The 21,297-nt window shown below is 52.5% G+C and overlaps 1 protein-coding gene across 1 annotated transcript; it reads left to right on the forward strand.

Annotated features, from left to right (window-relative positions):
- On the forward strand, positions 1-11,843 carry FBRS (fibrosin). The gene is made up of 18 exons (XM_069486024.1): positions 1-1,513; positions 1,802-1,981; positions 2,687-2,722; positions 2,818-2,847; positions 3,938-3,986; positions 4,078-4,378; positions 5,773-6,074; positions 6,279-6,484; positions 6,600-6,644; positions 6,873-6,968; positions 7,204-7,272; positions 8,075-8,104; positions 8,482-8,553; positions 8,843-8,960; positions 9,066-9,146; positions 10,113-10,196; positions 10,367-10,574; positions 10,686-11,843. Exons 1-18 carry the CDS (start codon positions 1,061-1,063, stop codon positions 11,269-11,271), a joined length of 2,946 nt encoding a protein of 981 aa, XP_069342125.1. The 5' UTR covers positions 1-1,060; the 3' UTR covers positions 11,272-11,843.
- The last annotated feature ends 9,454 nt before the right edge of the window (positions 11,844-21,297 follow it).

Consider the following 21,297-nt stretch of genomic DNA (forward strand, 5'->3'; position numbering starts at 1 on the left):
CTGAGGAGAAAGAAGGAGGGGCAGGGAAGTCCTGGCGGAGAAGAGGCCCAAGACTCCAAAGGATACAACAGGAGTGTGCGTTGGGGTTGCCTAGCTGCCCAACAGCCGTTCCGGATCCCCCAAGACACAAGTCAGACAGAGACGGAGGAAGGAAGGAAGAGACTTTTATGTCGGCGGACAGAGAAGCTCTACCCGTCACCGTTGCCTCACATCCGGGGCTTTGGAGGGCGGCCCCCACGGCCCCGCCCCCCTCCCGCCTTTCATGGCGACCGGAGGCGGAGGCTGGAAGACCTGGGCCTGGAAGAGGCCCCTTTAAATCTCCTTAAAGGGGTGGCCACTGAACTCGGCGGACTCCAACGCCAGCCTTAAAGGGGAAGCGGCTGAACAGAAGCTGCCAATTTGAGAACTGTGCTGTTGAGAGAATTGGGGCGAGTGAGGTTTCTCATCTCCTACCCCTCCCCCGCAAGAAGTCCTTTAAATTCTGCTTAAAGGGGAAGTGGCAGCTTGTGGAGGACTAGAAACTAACTCCCGAGCCCTTAAAGGGACGGCCTGCTGTTTGAAGGACCCTGTACTCCTTAAAGGGGTGGTGTCTTTTAGCCGGAGGACTTGAGACACTTTTAAAGGGGAGGTCTGCGTTTCGGGGCGAGCTTTCGGTCCCTTTTAAAGGGGTGGCCCTTCCTCTTCCTCGGGGAGACTTGTCTCGACCCCTGGCAGGGGGCGGCCACCGCACTAAGCCGCCGGACACCGTCATATCGTCTTAAAGGGGCCGGGGGCTGGACAACTTGAGGCCTCGCTTTAAAGCGACGGCCGCCCTGTTTTCGCCGTCGCGGCCGCGTCGGGCCCAAGGGGGGGCCCCTCGGGCTTGTCCACCCGGGGGCGGCGCCGGCTCCCCGGGCCTTGGCCTTGAGGCAAGCTCGGGGCCAGCAGATCCTGCTTTAAAGGGGAAGCCGTGGCCCTCTCGTCCCTGTGCAGCCGTCAGCGCCGCGCCTGCGACCCCGGGCCTGCGGACAGGCCGCTTCGGGCCCCGCAGCCTCCGGATGCGGCGCTGAGGGCGGTCTCCATGGAGACGGCAGCGGCCGCGGCCCCGGGCCCGGGCTGGGCAGCTGACGGGGAGCGGCGGCGGCGGCGCTGCTCGCGCCGAGACCGAGACCGGGAGCAGCGACGCCGCCGAGGTCCAGGCGGCGACGCGCCCCGGGCCCTGTTGGCCGCCCCGCGCGGCTCCTCGTCCTCGTCGTCACCGCCGCCGCCCGCCAGGCCTTGGTCGTCTGCTTCGTCTGGAGAACGGCCTGGGGGCCCGAGACGGCGACGACCCCGTCCCAGGCCTCGTCCCCCGCGACCCCGAGCTCGGAAGCGGCCTGCCGGCTCGGGCAGCCGCGGGGAGGAAGAGGAGGAGGAGGAGGAGGGGGGCGCAGACGACGGGGAAGCCGAGGAGGAGCCTGAGGAAGAGGAAGAAGAGGAGGACTTGATCGATGGCTTCGCCATCGCTAGCTTCGCCAGCCTCGAAGCCTTGCAGGTGGGGCCTGATGGGGCTGGGGGCCTTTGGGAATTTCAGAGGGGCAGAGAGAAGGGTATAGTGCCTAGAGTGGGTGGAGTTGAGGGGGGAATGCTGGCACCCCAAACCAGAGCAACCGGCTCCTCTGGCCAGGCCTCTGCTCCACCCTGGGGTGGGAGGAGGTAGAGCTAGTCTCCAGGGACCAACCAGGTTACCCAGCCTGAAGGTACTTTGGTAGCCTGGTCACCCCCAGAGAGGTCGGGAGCTTTCCTTTTTCCATCCGCTTCAGCCCCACCTCCTCCTCCACAGAAGGATGCATCTCTTCAGCCCCCAGAGCGACTGGAACATCGGCTGAAGCATTCTGGGAAGCGGAAGAGGGGGGGCTCCAGTGGGGCCACTGGGGAGCCAGGGGACAGCTCTGATCGGGAGCCTGGCCGGCCCCCTGGGGATCGGGCCCGAAAGTGGCCCAATAAGCGGAGAAGGAAAGAGGTGAGCTTATTCTAGATCCCCATCCTTTAACACTGTTCAGGCAGAAAGTACTTATAGAATCAGTAATGCCACTGCCCCCTGTGAACAGTGACCCTGGTCTCTAGGGCAAAAAGGAAGGCAGAGCAAATTTGAGCCCCCACTTCTATCCAGGTTTCACAAAGACTTGGCTACAGTCAGACTCACCTGTTTTTGCCTGGTACTATGTTTCCTTCAGACATGTTGATAATTTAGAGATACATCAAAAGGACTTATTTGAATCATAAATACATTAGATGTGGTCCCTGCCCTTCCCTCCAGGTGATGGCAGTGTAGCAGGAAAGAAGTAGTCAACAAGCACACACCTAGACCTTAACTTGAGAAGCAGAAGAAGGCACAGGTCTGGGAGAGATGCTTTAGAAACCCACAGGAGGAAGCCACTCACTCTTCCTGGGGGATGGGAGGAGGGCTGTGGTTAGGGAAAGCCCCCTGGGATGTCTTAGTCAGGCCCTGAAGTATAGTCAGAAGTTTGCGAAGAGGAGACGGGAAAAGCACAAAGATGAGAACCTGGTGTATTTAGGGAAGGACAAGAACATTGGGAACGGGGCTGGGCAGTAGTGAGAAGCAGCTAGAAAAGGCGTGTGAGTAAATCATGAGGGACCTTGAGGGCCTTGCTGGGAGTTGAGACTTTATCCGCCTCCCTTACCTCTGGACTCTGGTCTTTCTCAGGCCTCCTCCCATCACTCTCTGGAAGCTGGATACATAGTAAGTGCTATCCACCTGCACTGGCCCCTCCCCTTTCCACCTTGGGTCCCACTCCTCTTCCCTCTTGTGACACCTCTGTCTTTCCTTCTCCCCAGTGTGACGCGGAAAGTGATCTGGACGAGAGGGTGAGTGGGGCCAGAACTTGGGTGGGCAGTGCCACCACTTGCAAAAGGGACTGCAGCTTAAGTACTTTCTGTGTGCAGCAGACAGCCTCCCCTTGAGTGGGGAACATGGGCTAGGCTGAGCCAGGATTAGGTTTTTGAGAAGGGAGGGCATTGGGAGGGTAAATGGTTTCTTTTTTTTTTTTTTTTGTGACTAAGGCTGGCTGACCAAAGAATGAAAGGTCCACGTCTTTCTGTGCCCTCCTTTCCAAAGCCCTTGGAGCTACCATTGGTTCTTCACGGAAATCTAGAGTGGCTGTGGAACTCAGCTGGCCCTTCTGCCAGCCGTTAGTTTGTTCTTACAATGAAGGTCTCGTAGATTAGAGTCTGAGCAGAGACCATGGTGATGGCAGTGAGGACACTAGACCATTGTAGTTAGTCAGTGTAAGAGCTTGTCCCATGAAGGTGCATTTCAGTTTGTTATTTGGGCCCTTTTACTTGTTTAGAGATAACATGTTCTAGCAGTTAATGCTCTACCCACTTGGCCCCTGTGAGTAACTAAATTTGCACTCCTTGATGTGCGTCTTGTTTCCATTTTGAAAGTTGGCTGGACAGAGACTTTGGTGAACCGGAGAGTTCTTGTCCATCCAGCTATCCAGTTCTAGTTGATTGTTGCCATGGGAATAGGAGCCCATTCTCGAGAGAACCTGCAAGTCTGGGTTTTAATGAGGAATCTCTGGATTTCTAACTATCCGAAGTTAGTTTAAAAAGTTTTGCTAATGCTTGGACCGAACAAATCTGTAGGCCAGGCAGACCCATGGGCCAGCGGGCAGTGATGTCTGACATTTCTGTTTCGATTTGCCTGCTTCTCTGCTACTTCAGTGCTGCCTCAACTCAGTCTTCTGGCCTATCAGATTCTTGGGCTCAGCTGCTCCACTCCTTTCTCCAAGCTTAGGGCACCTAGAGGCCACAGTCTCTGAGGGATCTCAGCTAAACTGGTGGAACAGATTTGCCACTGCCACCAGTTCCTAGCAGGCTCCAGAGGCCATTGGCCTTCCTGGATGGAGGCCTGCCCTGACCGCAGCCTAACCCCGTCCCTACCCTTCTTCCCCAGGTCTCCGATGATGACCTCGACCCATCTTTTACTGTCTCAACCAGCAAAGGTTGGTCCTGAGGGCTGTGGTTGGAGGCGAGGGGGGGAAATTGGGAGAGCATGGGCCTCGACTGAGCACGTCTGCCATCCTGCCCTCACAGCCTCGGGCCCCCATGGCGCCTTCAATGGGAACTGTGAAGCAAAACTCTCCGTGGTCCCTAAAGTGTCGGGCCTGGAGCGGAGCCAGGAACAGCCCCCGGGGCCCGACCCGCTGCTAGTGCCTTTCCCCCCAAAGGAACCACCGCTTCCACCGGCCCCTCGGCCTCCCGTCTCACCCCCTGCACCCCTGCCGGCCACCCCCAGTCTGCCACCCCCACCCCAGCCCCAGCTGCAGCTTCGGGTCTCGCCCTTCGGCCTCCGCACTTCTCCCTATGGCAGCAGCCTGGACCTCAGCACTGGCAGGTGAGCGGTCCGGGGCTTTGATCTGGTGTGGAAGGGGCTGGTCATTTCGGTGCCAACCCCTACGTTCTGTGACGGGGACATAGGATGGCACCTGTAGGGTGTGTCTTGAAAAAGGATTCTGAGGCTGAAAAGTTTGAGAGACATTGGGTGAAACAAATTTGACAGGATTACTGCAGGACTTATCTGAGCCCTTTGTACACTCACATACAGGGAAATCCAGTTTGTGCCGTTTCCCAATTTTATTTGCTGGTAAGAACTCTTTGTAAGGCACATCTGCTAGGCACAGTGTTCTTTGGAGCATACTTTGGGAAATGCTGACATGATGATTGAGAGTGCTGGCTTTGGTGTCAGTCAGACCCGCATTCAAATTTCTGCTCTGCTGCTTACTGGCTGTGTGATTTTTGACAAGTCACTTAACCCCTCTGAGCCTTTATTTCCTCTTTCTGCGAAATGAACTAATAATAGTACCTTCATCCTAAAGCTGTTGTGAGGATTAACTGAGTGAATGCAGTGTTTCCCAAAGTGTGTGCACTCGTCATTAGTGGTACACGGGATGGTTTCAGGTCTTACGTGAGTAAACTTTTTAATACAGTCATGAGTTAGCTTTTGTGTGCTTTCGAGAAATATGACCAGTACCTCAACCCCTTGATTTCACATACTGCTTAGGGCGAGACTAGATAAATAGAGAAAAAACTGAGTTAAGTTACAGAAAGAAGTGGACAGGTACAGTACAGTGCAGACGGTTACACTGCCGGGACAGCAGTGGGGAGGGTGGCACGGAATGTCGGAGACTTGCATTAGCATATAAAGCAGGCGCCAGCGCTTAGCCTACAGTAAGTGCTCACCAAAGGGTAAGAATTACTGACACTATCGTCATCGATGCTATTTTTGTTGTTGTCATCGTTATCATTGTTATTATTATTGAGAAAACTAAGGCTCAGAGGGGGCAGTGACTTGCTCAAGGTCACCCAGGGCATTAATGGCAAAATGGGCCTAGAATTCAGGTCTCCTGACTCCCAGGCCGGGCCAGGCCAGGGCGGTGCTGCTTCCACTGTCTTAGTGGGGGAACCCAGGTGGCCTGTTATAATTAAGCGTCAAAATGAATGATCTGTTTTGTGCTGTGGTTGAGTCAGAAAGGGAAAGTCACATGGCCGGACACGGCAGAGGCAGCTGTGTGGAAGAAGAGACCTAGAGAGGGAGAAGAGGGCTCCGCTGGGTGCGGGGGGCACCTCAGTCTGAGGATGGGCTCCCTGGGGGGAGGGTCCTGGGGGCTGGGTTCTGCCGCCTCCCATGTTGGAGAACCAGAGTCACGGTATCACCCAGGCTTCTGACCCCCTCCCGTCAGAGCTGGCACCTCCCAACCCCCTCACTCATCTCCCCACTTCTCTCCCCAGCTCTTCACGGCCGCCCCCCAAGGCCCCGGCCCCTCCCGTGGCTCAGCCTCCCCCCTCATCATCCTCTTCGTCCTCCTCCTCCTCATCTGCCTCCTCCTCGTCCGCGCAGCTCACCCACCGGCCCCCGACGCCCTCACTGCCCCTGCCTTTGTCCACCCACGGCTTTCCCCCTCCCGGGCTGCGGCCCCCCCCACCACCCCACCACCCTTCCTTGTTCTCCCCTGGCCCCACCCTGCCCCCACCCCCACCCCTGCTGCAGGTGCCAGGGCACCCTGGGGCCTCAGCCGCTAACGCCCTTTCTGGTGAGTTTGGGGTCCTGGCCGGGGGGTGGGGGGCCATGGCCCCGGGCTGGGGCCCAGTCAGCTTTGGGGCATCTGGGCCTCAGCAGACAGCAGGGCTTGAGGAGGGAGTGGCTCAAGGCCAGAGGGAAGGCCAGTCACCTGGGCCCAAGAAGGCTGATACGGCCACAACAGAAATTAAAGCCTTCTCCCCCTCCCCTCTCACAGAGCAGGACCTGATCGGCCAGGACCTGAACTCTCGCTACCTGAATGCCCCGGGTGGCCCTGAGGTGGTGGGGGCAGGGGGCTCGGCCCGGCCCCTGGCCTTCCAGTTCCACCAGCACAACCACCAGCACCAGCACACCCACCAGCACACCCACCAGCACTTCACCCCTTACCCCCCGGGCCTGCTGCCACCCCACGGCCCCCACATGGTGAGCTCCTCATTGGGCCGGGGCTGAGGCTCAGAGGCCTGGGGGGAGGGTGTGGCTTCCAGGGGAAGGCCCTGGGTCCCTGGCTGGCAGCTCACTCTTCCCTTCTCTTCCCTAGTTTGAGAAATATCCAGGAAAGATGGAAGGCCTTTTCCGACATAATGTGAGTGTGCGTGTGTGTGTGTGTTGGGGGGGTGTGTGGTGTGGGCGTGGATGCATCAGTGCTGTGGCCCTGACCACTGGGGTCCAGTCTGTAGCCTCAAAAGCAAGAGCCTTGAGCCTGGGAGCGCTCCCTGGGGGGGTTTAGGGTGGCGGCCAGAGGACTGATGGGCAGACCAGGCTTGGGCTGCACCTCCACCCCCTGCTTGGACTAGTCCCCTTCTCTCCACAGCCGTACACGGCCTTCCCTCCCGCAGTGCCCGGGCTGCCTCCGGGCCTCCCGCCGGCTGTCTCCTTTGGCTCCCTGCAGGGAGCCTTCCAGCCCAAGGTGAGCTCCCAATCCGGACACCACCACCTCCTCCCCTTTGCAAACCCAGACACCCCAGATCCACATGCCTTCCTCCCGTTCCTCAAACCATGCTCATCCTCCTGTCCTCCCCTTCTGGACCCAGGTTTCTCTAAAGCCATGCTCCCTCCCCTGTCCCATCCCCTAGCTTGGCTCTAGGCCCCTTTTATGCTTGGTGCCCGCTCTCCTGTCTGATCCCTCCACTCCCCTTTCCCAGAGCACGAACCCTGAGCTGCCACCACGACTGGGGCCAGTGCCAAGCGGGCTCCCCCAGAAGGGGACACAGGTGAGGGGCCAGGGCAGGTCCTGGGGAGCTGGAAGGTATGTCGCGGGAGAGTGAACTACTGACTTCTCCCTGTAATACACGATCAGGGTTGTCTCTGGGTGTCTAATGAGAGGGAATGTCTGTGAATAGCAGCATTTCCCAGTCATGAGGAATAGGAGAAGTTTTGTGAGATTGTCCCAGGAATAAGATTATTTAGGGCACTGGTCTCTATAGGGGTTTTCAAATTTTTTGAGTCACAGTACCCTTTTTTAATAAATGACATCATACCAGGAAGCCCTGTTCATGAAACAATGAAAGATAAGCTGCCCCTTTGTGAAGTGGCTGGGGAGCCAGGGCCTTCCCTCCCGCTTGGCACATGGAGCAGCCTTAGACCCCAGGGCTCTGGGAACATTGTGAAAAGCACAGGACGTGTTTCCTACAGGGTAGACTAGACCGGAGGTTTTCCAACTCCCTAAAAAGGGATTTTTTCCCTAAAGAAATCATAAACAGACCCCAGAATTACAAAGCTGTTAACAGGCTAGCTTTCCTAGTTGAGAAGCCTGTCCTGCCTGCCCACTCACCCCTCTCCCAGCTGTCCAAGCAGGACACCTCCCTGGGGCCTGGTTCAGAGACCTTATGCTGGAGGAGAGCTACCTGGAGTGGGAGAAATGGGGAAAGGAGTTTTGACCCAAGCAGGGAAGGTTTAAAGGAGCTGCACGGTCTCAGGGAGGAGTTTGGTGGGCGAGTGGATGCTATGGAGATCCGGCGCCCAGCTCAGTTACCAGGTCTGAATCGCCTCCAATCTCTCCTTTGCCATCCCCAGATCCCCGACCATTTCCGGCCACCTTTGAGGGTGAGTTGGGTGAGGACCTCAGGCTGCATGAGGCTGGGGGCTGGTGTCAGGGTGTTTGGCTGAGGGGGATCTTGCTGGGAACAAGTGAGAAGCTCAATATATGGAGGCAACCAGATGTGGGATAGCAAAAAGTGAAGGGATCTCAAGTCACAGACCTGGGCTCGGACGTAACTGGCCATGGGACCTTGGGCAAGACAATTTATCTCTCTGAGCCTCAGTTTCCTAGGCTATAAAATGAACCTAGTCATCCCTCAGTTGTAGGGGTGATGAATGGGGATGTTGTGTGGCAAAGCTGGGCCCAGGGCCAGGCCTGGAGTGGGTGATGAGAGAACGTTCTTTCCTTCCCTTTCCCTTTGGTCATCCTCCTGGGGCGGCAGAAACCAGGGAAGTGGTGTGCCATGCACGTGCGCGTGGCTTACATGATCCTGAGACACCAGGAAAAGATGAAGGTACTGGGGCTGGAGGGCTGGCGAGAGTGGGTCTGAGAGTCAGGGGTGGCCTGAGCTCAGTGGAAGCTTGGCCAGAAACATTCTCTCCTGTCCCCTGTCACTGCTGGGCACTTAGTTCTCTGGCTCATTAGGGGGATGGTCAGCGAAGGCTCTGAGAGAGGCAGAGGATAGACATCCAAGCCCCATCGTGGTGCCAGCCAGCCCTTGGAGGGGAACTAAGGGTGGGAGAGCAAGAGCTAGACCAGACCTGGCTCTTCACTCACTGCCCCTCTCCCTGTGTCCCACGCAGGGTGACTCCCACAAGCTTGACTTTCGGAACGACCTCCTGCCCTGCCTTCCGGGGCCCTATGGGGCCCTGCCCCCTGGGCAGGAGCTCTCCCACCCGGCCTCCCTCTTCACTGCGACTGGTGAGTCTGGCCAGCCCTCTCGGGGCCTGAGGTTCCCCGTCTATAGCCCGAGGCCCACCTTGCGCCCACTCAGCCTCATCAGAATCTCCCACCTCTCTGCCCCAGGTGCCGTCCATGCTGCAGCCAATCCTTTCACGGCAGCTCCCGGGGCCCACGGACCCTTCCTGAGCCCCAGCACCCACATTGGTAAGAGCCAAGGGCATGTTGGGCAACCCAGGCCTTGTCCCTGACGTCCAGGGATTCTCAAGCCGGGGATGGAAATCAGACCTGACAGGCAGCTGGAACGGGGGTCGAGCTGGTTCCACTTGCTTTGTGACCTTGGGCGAGTTGCTGTGCCCCCTCTGAGCCTTGGTTTCCTCATCTGTAAAATGAGTAGGGAAAGACAGGGTAGTTTCCAGTCTTTGCCAGCTCAGACCCTGTCTCTGAAGTGGCCAGTGGTAGGGGGTAGTGTGCCATCGGGAGAGGGGGCGGGGGAGGCAGCGCAGGACACGGAGGGGGCGTGGGCACTGACTCCTAGGGATCTCAGCAGGCCTCTTGGGGAGATTGAACCTGGGTTTGGGTGGACAAGGACGAGTTGAGCCTGACGACACAGAGAAAGGTGTTCCTGGCTGGGGAAATTGTGAGGTTCCCTGGGAGGGTGGGTAGTTGTTCTGACTGGTTTTGTGACACAGGCGTGCAGTTAGGGTCAGGCTGGGAAGTGCTCTGCACGTCAGATGGGGGGAAGCCAGCAGAGGTCTTGAGGCAAGGGGCTCGCTGCAGAGCTGAGATCTGCTAAGGCGGGTCCCGGCAGCTGTGTTGGGGAGTGGAGGGTAAGAGCTTGACCTCTGGTGTCAGAGAGGCCCTGGGTTCATGGTACCACTCACTGGCTAGATGACCGCTGGCAAGTCATTTCACCTCTCTGAGCCTGTTTCATCATCTTTAAGCTGGAATGATCCTATCTGCCTCGTGGGGCGCGTTGTGAGGTTAAACCACAGGGTGCATGTCAAAGCCCGATGGCTTGCCTGGCCCGAGGAAATGCTCCGCACATGGTTGTTGAGACCATGCAGCCAGGGGTTCCAGGCCTGCTTGCGCCTCTGCCTCTTCCCTGCTGGGTCCTCATGCCTGCTTGGAGCTGGCTGTCCAGTCTCTGACCATCCCCTCTTTCTCCCACAGATCCCTTTGGGCGTCCCACAAGCTTCGCCTCCTTGGCTGCCCTCTCCAACGGGGCCTTTGGAGGCCTGGGCAGCCCCACATTCAGTGAGTGCAGGGTGGGGTAGGGTGGGTGGGGTGGGGTAGGGTGGGTGGGGTAGGGTGGGTGGGCTGGGGAGCTGCGCGGTCGGGTAATGTGCTCAGGCAGGGGCCTGGGAGGATGGCTGAACGGGCCCCTCTTCTGGCCCCCGTCACTTTCTACTTTATCCTCTGCCCAGACTCCGGCGCCGTCTTTGCCCAGAAAGAAAGTCCAGGGGCTCCACCAGCCTTCGCCTCCCCCCCAGACCCATGGGGCCGCCTGCACCGCAGTCCTCTGGCCTTTCCTGCCTGGGTCCGGCCCCCTGAGGCCGCCCGGACACCAGGCTCAGACAAGGAGCGGCCTGTGGAGCGGAGGGAGCCCTCTATCACCAAGGAGGAGAAAGACAGGTATGCCCGCCCGTCCCTGCCCGCGCCCTGCCTGCCCCTCGGCCTCTGCTCGCCACCGGACTGTCTTCTCTCTCTCTCTCTCTCTCTCTCTCTTTCCCCCCCTGCCCCCAGGGACCTCCCCTTCTCCCGGCCCCAGCTCCGAGTTTCTCCTGCTACTCCCAAGGCCCGGGCTGGCGAGGAGGGGGCCAGGCCAGCCAAGGAATCCGTGCGGGTGAAGGAAGAGCGAAAGGAGGAGGCTGCTGCCGCTGCCGCCGCCGCCGCCGCTGCCGCTGCCGCCGCCGCCGCCGCCGCTGCAGCAGCCACCGGCCCTCAGGGCCTTCACCTGCTGTTTGAGAGGCCCCGGCCACCCCCCTTTCTGGGCCCTAGTCCACCAGAGCGCTGTGCTGGCTTCCTGGAGCCAACCTGGTTGGCAGGGCCCCCGCGCCTTGCTAGGCCACCTCGCTTCTATGAGGCAGGTGAGGAGCTTACTGGACCAGGTGCCGTGGCTGCTGCCCGCCTCTATGGTCTAGAGCCTGCTCATCCCCTGCTGTACAGCCGCTTGGCCCCTCCGCCGCCACCTGCTGCGGCCCCGGGAACCCCTCACCTTCTCAGCAAGACCCCACCAGGAGCCCTTTTGGGGGCACCACCTCCGCTTGTGCCGGCCCCCAGGCCCAGTTCCCCACCTAGGGCCCCTGGCCCAGCTCGGGCTGACAGGTGAGGGAAGGGGAGGGGCAGGGGCAAAGCTCCACCTCCCCTTTCCTTTTGACAAGGTCCTAGGGCTGAGGTTTTAAGCCAGGGCTGGAGGGCAAAGGTCATAACCTCACCAGCCACCTCTGAGGTCATGGAACCTGGGAGGAGAAGCCCCAACCCCCACAAGATGAGCATCACATGGACCCTGGGGTCACTGGTAGAGCAGAGGTCACAAACCTCTAGAGAGAGAGAGGGGGGGGTGTGTGTGTGTGTGTATGTGTGTTTACACGAGTGTGGGGGTCATTGCAGAGGTCATAGCTCATGATCTCCTGGGGTGCACCGTCACGCCCTCTGAGGGCCTCGAGGCCCTTGGCCTGCCTCCCCAAGGGCTCACTAAGCCAGAGGCCAAAGTGCTCCCTCCTCTTCACCTACCACCCATGTCCTCATGCCCTCCTAGGGCTGGGGGAGGAGGGGCTAAAGGAAGGGGGGTTCCATGTACATATTTATCACCCCTTCCATATGGCCCCCGAGACCTTTTGTACATTTTTACAAGGGTGCCCCTCCCAACAGTCCCCTTCCTGGTTAATTAAATCCTCAGACTGGTGCTGTGTTCCTAGCCTCTGGCCTCTCTGTGGGGGAAGGGGGGGATTGCAGGGGAAGAGCTGGGAGGGGTCAGGCAGGAACCCAGGGCTTCTCCCTGGGAATGTGAGGTCCAGTAGGAGGTGGACCAACAGGGGAAGGGACCTAGGGACCTAGGCTGAAGGGAAAGGCAAATACTTCCTGCTTGGCTGACAGCCCAGGTTCCCCGCATTTGTTCCTGTTAACTCTGTGTGCTCCCACCCCCAAAAGGCTCAACCTCTAAGCCTCAGGCTCCACCACCTCTTAATGGCTCAATCCCCCTCGCCCCATTTCCAAGTGCCCCCAGGACTCCTGGGCCCTGCTCCCCTGAACCCTGTTCTCCAAAACCCTGCCCTGGGCTAAGGGGGGGCCAGAGAAGGTCACCAAGTACCACACACCAAAGAAGGGGGTCGGCCCAGTGGTGGGCGACACAGGCAGCTTCTCCAGCAGCCTCACGGCAGCAGCCCCAGCCTTCCCAAAGCAACAGGCGCCTCTAGGCTGGGGCCCGACCTAGAAGGCAGGGGTCAGTGTAACAAAACCATACGTTGACGTTTTTCCCCGGTGGGGCTTATTCTGTAACATGACTTGCGGATATTTATATAAAAATGAGTGTTACAATGAGGCCCCTGGCTCCTCTTTCAGTGTGTGTGGGGTGGGGAGGTCTGGGGTGGGGTGGGCTGGGCTGGGTCCTGGGGTAAGGGTAGGGCGAGGACAACACTGTCCTCCTCCTGATGAAAGTTTTTCCCTCCTTCCCTTTTGGGAGAGTGGTTCTGCTACTTCTGGATGGATGGGTTAGAGTGTTGGGCACTGAAGTTTTTCACGTTATTTTTGTACAAGCCAGGAATACATACTCTATAAGATTCAAATAATACAGAAAGACACTGAGCAAAACATTAAATTTCCCCTTCACCTGCCAGCCTTCCCAAACCCCATACCCTTCCCTGGAGATAACCACTCTCGATCATTTGACATAGGCTCTTCAGGTTCCTTTCTATGTGTCTATCTACACATATGTCCATTCATAGTTATGTTAGAAAGTATAAGTTTTAAAAATGTATTGGTTTTGGTTAATACATAGTCACTATAAATCAATCCAAACACACAGAAATACATAGTACAGTGGGACCCATAATTCGACCTCTCTAGAGATAACTGCTGTTTATTGTTGGGGTAAATTCCTCCAGTTATTTTTCTAACTACTACAAACCACCACAATAAAGTAAATATCAAAACAAGTCACACAAATTTTTTGGTTGCCAAGTGCATATAAAAGTTATGTTTACAGTATATTGTAGTCTATTAAGTGTGCAATAGCATTGTCTAAGAAAACAATGTACGTACCTTAATTAAAAAATACTTATTGCTAAAAAATGCTAGCGATCATCTGAACCTTCAGCGAGTCGTGGTCTCTTTGCTGGTGGAGGGTCTTGCCTTGATGGTGGCTGCTGACTGATCAGGGTGGTGGTCGCTGAGGGTTGGGGGGCGGTGGCAGTTTCTTCAAATAAGACAGCTGAAGTTTGCCTCATCAATGGACTCTTCCTTTCACTTGAACTCTTTAAAGTTCAGCCATTGTAGTGTTATTAATTGGCCTAATTTCAATATTGTATTTCAGGGAAGAGGGAGGCCTGAGGAAAGAGAGATGGGAGAACAGCCAGTCAGTGGAGCGGACAGAGCACAAATTTATTGACTGAGTTTGCCATATCTTATATGGGCATGGCTTGTAGTGCCCCAAAACAATTTGAAAGTAGTAACATCAAAGATCACTGATCACAGATCACCGTAACATATAGTAGTGAAACAGTTTGAAATGTTGTGAGAATTACCAAAACGTGACACACATGCAAAGTGAACACATGCTATTGGGAAAATGGCACTGACAGACACTTGACTCAAGGTTGCCACAAACCTTAAATTTGTAAAACATGCACTGTCTGTGAAGCACAATATAGCAAAGAACAATAAAACAAGGTATATACCTGTATGTGCTTAAAATATTTTGAAAAAATAGGATCTTGTGAAATGTACTGTTCTGCAATTTCCTTGTTACACTCAAAGTTATTCTTTGATGTAACCATTAAAAAAACAAGTGACTACTAAATTGGGTTACCAGGGCTGGCCCCTACCTGAGTCCCCTACAATTAACTGGGTGGCCTTGTTCCAAGTATACCTGTTGCCTTAGGAAAGATGCAAGTAATATTCTCGGCCACCACCACACATACCCAAGACTTCTCAGGAAGGCTCAAGCCTGGATTGCTCCAACAGAAGTCAAAAACAGATGACCAGAAGGCGAAATGCGGCTTGCAGACAAGATTTCACATGGATGTCCTTGTTTTTTCAGCGTCTCTCAAAAAATCTGAAAGTCTATCATCACTAACCTGCTTTCCGCCATGGCTGTCCCTGGCAATGGGGCATGATCTTGCGTTGTTGCCTCCACTCTGTTGTCTTGGAGTAGACCATCTTCACTAGTCAGGCCACCTCCCTGGCCATTTGAGAGTGGAACTCTCAGTGAAATATTTTCTAGACATGTATATCCAACCTCTCCTAGATCTCTCCCACAAGCACCTGGGATATCCCAAACTGGGTCATCTCCTAAATCTGATGTTCTGCTCTCCCACTGTTTCCATCTCTGTGTCAGAAACCCGCCTCCTCACTCCTGAGCTGCTTTTCATTCTTCCAACCACTGTTGACTTCATCCACCATGCCAGGCACTGCACTAGTAAACAGAACAAGTCCCAGCCTTCCTGGAGCTTATATTCTACTGTGAGAAAGGAGCAACAAACACATACTGTGTGAAGAAAATGTCACAAGCTAATGGGAAAGAATTTAGTTAGCCTGTCCTCTTAATCACCATACCCCACTGATTCATCTCTGTATACTCCGATTCTACCTCAGGGCAACACCTCAGACAGAGAGAAAATGGGAGTCCAGAAACCATTGTCCACAGTTGGGAAAAGACAAAGCAAAGCAAAACTCATTCACCGTAGTGAGGCTGCGATTAGGAAAGACATCTCTGCTTTGAACAAGCTCAGTGTAGTAGCTATGTCATCTTAAGCAATGTACTTACCATTTCTGTATAATGAATTTTTATTTATAAAATAGAGGATTTTAAAAACAGTTTTACTGAGATCTAATTCACATACGTTATCATATTATTCACCCAGTCTTTTATACTGGCTTCTTTTACTTAGCATTATGGTTTCAAAGTTCTTCCACATTGTAACTTGTCTTCTTTTCATTGCCAAATAACAGTTCCTGGTATGGATGTACCACATTTTGTTTATCGATTCTTCAATTGGTGGACATTTGGGTTGTTTCCATTTTTTGGCTGTTATGAATAGTGCTGCTATGAACATTCCTGTACTTTTTTTTTTTTTTTGTATAAACACGTGTTTTCTATTCTCTTGGGTATATACCTAGGGATTGAATTGCTGGGTCATATGGTAGCTCTATTTTCTTTTTTCTTTTTTGAGACAGGATCTCACTCTGTTGCCCAGGCTAGAGTGCAACGGCACAATCATAGTTCACTGCAGCCTCAAACTTGGGCCCAAGGGATCCTCCTGCCTCAGCCTCCCCAGTAGCTGGGACTACAGGTGCATGCCACCATGCATGGCTAATTTTTTAATTTTTTGTAGAGACGGGGTGTCACTCTTGCTCAGGCTGGTCTTGAACTTCTGGCCTCAAAGAATCCTCCCACTTCGACCTCCCAGAGTGCTAGGACTACAGGTATGAGCCATCGTGCTCACCGGAAACTCTATTTTTAACATTTCGGGGAACTGCCAAACTGGTTTCCAAAGTGCCTGCACCATTTTGCATTCCCACCAGCAATAGATGACAGTTAAGATGAAGTTTTAATAGCTTCTTCTAGCATTATTATATGAATTCAGAAGTTGATAAGCTTACGGTGCTTGGCACAGAGGACATGCTCAGAGAATGAATGCTGTCATTACTGGTGATGACTTTTTTTTTAATCAGCTAAATTTAAGATTTATGGTGATGCCTTCCTGATCAACTCTAAGAAGTAGATTTTGAGAGCCTTAATTCAGGAGAATGCTGACTAACATGCAGTTTGTGTGGGAAGCACATCTTTCAAAACAGGCTTTGAGGCTGGCAGCATCTACAAGGACATAGGAGAAGGAGGAACTTGAGTCAGTGAAGAACACAGGTTAAGAGCCTTTGACATCAGATAGACCAAGGCTTGAGTTTGGCCTCCTCTGCTTACCAGCTCTCTGGCCTGGATGCAACCTGTCTCCAGGTGGACAAATAAGGGAAATGATGATCCCAGGCCACAGGTTCATTGTGATGGTTACACGGGATAACGCATGTTAAGGCTGCTTAGCACAGAAATTAGTACACAGTGAACATTCAATAAATGAAAGTACTGGCCAGGCGCGGTGGCTCACGCCTGTAATCCTAGCCTTCTGGGAGGCCGAGGCGGGCGGATCATTTGAGCTCAGGAGTTCGAGACCAGCCTGAGCAAGGGTGAGACCCCTGCCTCTACTAAAAATAGAAAGAAATTAGCTGGACAACTAAAAATATATAGAAAAAATTAGCCGGGCATGGTGGCACGTGCCTGTAGTCCCAGCTACGCAGGAGGCCACGGCACTCTAGCCCGGGCAACAGAGTGAGACTCCGTCTCAAAAAAAAAAAAAAAAGAAAGTACTGATTGTAGTTTAAAAGGTTACAAATAATTTCCCTGTTTCAAGATGGGTAAATTGGAGTTCAGAAAAGTTACATGACTTATGAAGTCCAGAGAAGAAGGGAAAATTACTTATTTGGGGAAGGGGCTAAAAAATAAACGTTATCTTTTAGAACAGTATTAGATTTACAGAAAAATCACAAAGGTAGTATAGAGAGTTCCCATATACCCTGTACTCAGCTTCCTCTATTATTAACACCTCACATTAGTATGGTACATTTGTTATAATTAATCAGTATAATATTATTGATAACTGGCCAGGCACAGTGGCTCATGCCTGTAATTCCAATGCTTTGGGAGGCCGAGGCAGAAGGATCACTTGAGGCCAGGAGTTAGAGACCAGCCTGGGTAACATAGGCAGACCCTGTCTCTACAAAAAATTTAAAAATCAGCAGGGCATGGTGGCACTTGTAGTCCAGCTACTCAGGAGGCTGAGGCAGGGAGGATCGCTTAAGCCCAAGAGTTTGAGGCCGCAGTGAGCTGTGATCAGGCCACTGCACTCCAGCTGGGTGACAAAGAGAGACCCTGTCTCTAAGGAAAACAAAAATTATTATTAACTGAAGTCCATACTTTATTCTAATTTCCTTAGTTTTTACCTAATGTCCTTTGTCTGTTCCAGGATCCAGCAAGGATTCCACATTATATTTAGTCATCACGTCTCCTAGGCTCCCCTTGCCTTTGATAATTTTCCAGACTTTCCTTGTTTTTGACGACCTTGGCGGTTTTGAGGGGTACTAGTCAGGTATTTTTTAGACTGTGCCTTAATTGGGATTTTTATGTTATTTTTCTCAAAGATTAGACGAGAATTATGGGCTTAAGGAGGAAGCAGAGATGAAGTGCCATTTTTATCACATCATGTCACCGGGCTGAGGGAGTGCTTGTCAGAGTCCACTGCAAAGTGATTCTTCCTTGCCGCTCTTTCCATACTGTATTCTTTGGAAGGACGTCATTATGCACAGCCCATACAAACGAGTGAGAAATTATGTCCCACCTCTTTGAGAGCAGAGTTTCTGCATAGATTATCTCCGCAGAGGAGATTTGTCTCTTCTCCCCATTTATTTAGTTATTTATTTATTCAGTCATGCATTTATATTACTATGGACTCGTGGATATTTATCTTCTATAGTAGGCTACTTAGTGTGCTCAAGTTGTTCAGTTTTCGGTTGGCTCTTGTGTCCTATGACATACCTACATCACTGGTGCTTTTTGGGGATTTTTTGTGGGGTTTTTTTTTTTTCTTTTTAGTACTAAGAGTTTTTTTTTTTTTTTTTTTTTTTTTTTTTTTTTGAGACAGGGTCTCGCTCTGTCACCCAGGCTGGAGTGCAGTGGTGCAATCATAGCTCACTACAGCCTTGAACTCTTGGGCTCAAGTGACCCTTCTGCTTCAGCCTTCCGAGTCACTGGGATTACAGGTGTGAACCACAGTGCCTTGCCCTTTTTCTTCTTTCAAACAAATGTTTGCACATAATACACACTGTTCTGTATACTGCTTTTTTCAAGGAACTATCTCTTGGGGACTTGCATTTTAGCACATAGAAATCTATCTCCTCATTAACCTCTACATAGTATTCCTTTGTAAGACTATATCATAATATACTTAACCAACCTCCATCAATAGACATTTACACTCTCTCCAGTCTTTTACTAGAACAAGGAGTGCTGCAGTGAATACCCACATCTTTTTACACTTGAGCAAATAAGTCCATAGGATAAATTTCTAGACATGGAATTGCAAGAGCCAAAGAGTACATGCTTTCAAAATTGAAGCAGATGCTGCCAAATTGTCCTCCACAAACCTTTCACCAATTTTCACTCTCACCAACAGAGCATAAGAGGACCTGTTTCCCACACCCTTGCTAACACTGAGAAGTAACAAGGCTTTTGATCTTTGGCAAGCTGATAGGTGAAAAATGATGACTCATAGAAGTTTTAATTTGCATTTCTTTTATTATGAGTGAAGTTGAACATCTTGACATACATTTAGAAATCATTTGTGTTTTCCTTTATTTAAACTGTCTCTTCCGGTCCTCTGTCCATTCTATCCCATCCCACCATACCTCACCCGCACCTTTGGATTGTTTACAACCTTCATTTTGTACTTCAGTGAAAGCTACTAATTCATTTATTCCATCAATGAATAACAAATATTTATTGATCACCTGGCTAATTTTTCTATTTTTTTGTAGAGACAGGTCTCACTCTTGCTCAGGCTGGTCTCGAACTCCTGACCTCAAGTGATCCTCCTGCCTCGGCCTCCCAGAGTGGTAGGATTACAGGCATGAGGCAACACACCCAGCCCAAAAAGTTTTTAAAAAATTAGCTGGGGACGAGGGTGGGGGAGGAAGGGGCAAAAATTAAAAATAAATAAAAAGAAAAAATTAGTTGGGCATGGTGGCACACGCCTGTAGTCCCAGCTACTTGGGAGGCTGAGCCAGGAGGATCACTTGAGGCCAGGAATTCAAGGTTACAGTGAGCTATGATCATGCCACTGCCCTCCAGCCTGGGCAACAGTGAGACTCTGTCTCAAAAACAAAACATAACAAAAAAATAGGGTATGGCTAGAAAGTTGTGGGGTGCCATTTTATATAGAGGTTTAGAGAAGTTTTCTCTGAAGGGACACCAGCTGAGCAGAGATGAGATTGAAGTGAGGCTGGGATAGTGCAGTTGTCTGGGAAAGGCAGAGGGACAGCAGTGTGAAGTTCCAAGGCGAGCAAGTTTGGGTGAGCTGGAGGCCCTGCCAGGAGGCCAGAGTGGCTGGAGCAGAGTAATTGAAGCGGAGAGGACGGGAGAGGGGATCCAAAGGGTATGCAGGGACCAGATCCTGTGGGTTTCGCAGGCCTCTGTAAGGACTTTGGCTTCTACTCTGAGTGAGATGCTAGCCATTGCAAAATTTGTTTATTTTGGCTGCACTTTTTTTTTTATTATTACTAAGAGTTTTGGGCCGGGTGCGGTGGCTCACGCCTGTAATCCTAGCACTCTGGGAGGCCAAGGCGGGAGGATCGCTCAAGGTCAGGAGTTCGAGACCAGCCTGAGCAAGAGTGAGACCCCCGTCTCTACTAAAAATAGAAAGAAATTAGCTGGACAACTAAAAATATATGTAGAAAAAATAATTAGCCGGGCATGGTGGCTCATGCCTGTAGTCCCAGCTACTCGGGAGGCTGAGGCAGGAGGATCGCTTAAGCCCAGGAGTTTGAGGTTGCTGTGAGCTAGGCTGACATCACGGCACTCTGGCCTGGGCAACAGAGCGAGACTCTGTCTCAAAAACAAACAAACAAACAAACAAAACCCCACACAACAGCAAGGTCTGCGAGTTGAGACATTACAATAGGGCATTTCCTATCATTATCTGTTTGAACCGGGATATTTAGGGGCCTGGCCTGCTGTAAGCAAATCCAATGTGTGAAAACCCAGATGGACCTAACTTTCTCCGAAGGCCTGGCAGTCATTGCAAAATGCTCAGTGTGGCAGCACTAATGTGGTGACGGTCCTAGGGCTCGGGATTTTTGCTTTTGGGTGATGAATACACCCCAGATTTTCCCCATCAGAAGGAATCATCTCCCCAAAGCCCACCAACTGCACCTCCTGAAGTGCCTTCAGCAAACACATTCACACAAGGCCATAAAAATGTATGTTCAAGAATGTTCCCAAGGCTGGGTGCTGTTGCTCATGCTTGTAATCCTAGCACTCTGGAAGGCCAAGGCAGGAAGATCATTTGAGCTCAGGAGTTCAAGACCAGCCTGAGCAAGAGCGAGACCCCATCTCTACTAAAATTAGAAAGAAATTATATGGACAACTAAAAATATATAGAAAAAATTAGCCGGGCATGGTGGTGCATGCCTGTAGTCCCAGCTACTCAGGAGTCTGAGGCAGGAGGATCGCTTGAGCCCAGGAGTTTGAGGTTGCTGTGAGCTGCTGACGCCACAGCACTCTAGCCTGGGCAACAGAGTGAGACTCTGTCTCAAAAAACAAAACAAAACAAAAAACAAACAAACAAAAAGAAAACAATGTTCCCAGAGGCCTGGCACAGTCGGTGGCTCACACTTCTAATCCCAGCAACTCTAATCCCAGCAATTTGGGAGGTTGAGGCAGGAGAATCTCTTGTCTCAAACTCCTGACCTCAAGCGATCCTCCCACTTTGGCTTCCCAGAGGCGTGAGCCACCGCGCCCGGCCAAGGAGGATCTCTTGAACCCAGGATTTAAGGCTGCAGTGGGCTATGATTGTGTCACTGCACTCCAGCCCGGGAGAACTAGACCCCATCTCTCTTTAAAAAAAAGGAAGAAGAAGGAGGAGGAGGAGGAGGAGGGAGGAGGAAGAAGAAGGAGGAGGAAAAAGAAGACGAAGGAAGAAGGAGGAGGAGGAGGAGGAGGAAGAAGGAAGAAGGAAGAAGAAGAAGAAGGAGGAAAAAGAAGATGAAGGAAGAAGAAGGAGAAGGAGAAGAAGGAAGAAGGAGGAGGAGGAGGAGGAGGAAGGAAGAAGGAAGAAGGAAGAAGAAGAAGAAAGGAGGAGGAGGAGAAGGAGGAGAAGAAGAGGAAGAGGAACAGGAGGAAGAGGAGGGAGAGGAGGAAGAAGAAGGAGAAGAAAAGAAGAATGTTCCCAGAAGTGGCCGGGCGCGGTGCCTCACGCCTGTAATCCCAGCACTCTGGGAGGCCGAGGTGGGAGGATCGTTTGAGCACAGGAGTTCGAGACCAGCCTGAGCAACAGTGAGACCCTGTCTCTACTAAAAAAAAAAATAGAAAGAA

Source organism: Eulemur rufifrons, chromosome 14 (genome assembly GCF_041146395.1).
Source record: "Eulemur rufifrons isolate Redbay chromosome 14, OSU_ERuf_1, whole genome shotgun sequence".
Lineage (NCBI taxonomy): Eukaryota > Metazoa > Chordata > Mammalia > Primates > Lemuridae > Eulemur > Eulemur rufifrons.

What these genes read in the sequence shown, in the direction of transcription:
- FBRS (XM_069486024.1), top strand. Translation starts at nt 1,061, where the DNA reads ATGGAGACGGCAGCGGCCGCGGCCCCGGGCCCGGGCTGGGCAGCTGAC. An exon ending in CCAGCCTCGAAGCCTTGCAG is followed by an intron (nt 1,514 to 1,801) that starts GTGGGGCCTGAT and finishes CCTCCTCCACAG; the next exon opens with AAGGATGCATCTCTTCAGCC. An exon ending in AAAGTGATCTGGACGAGAGG is followed by an intron (nt 2,848 to 3,937) that starts GTGAGTGGGGCC and finishes CTTCTTCCCCAG; the next exon opens with GTCTCCGATGATGACCTCGA.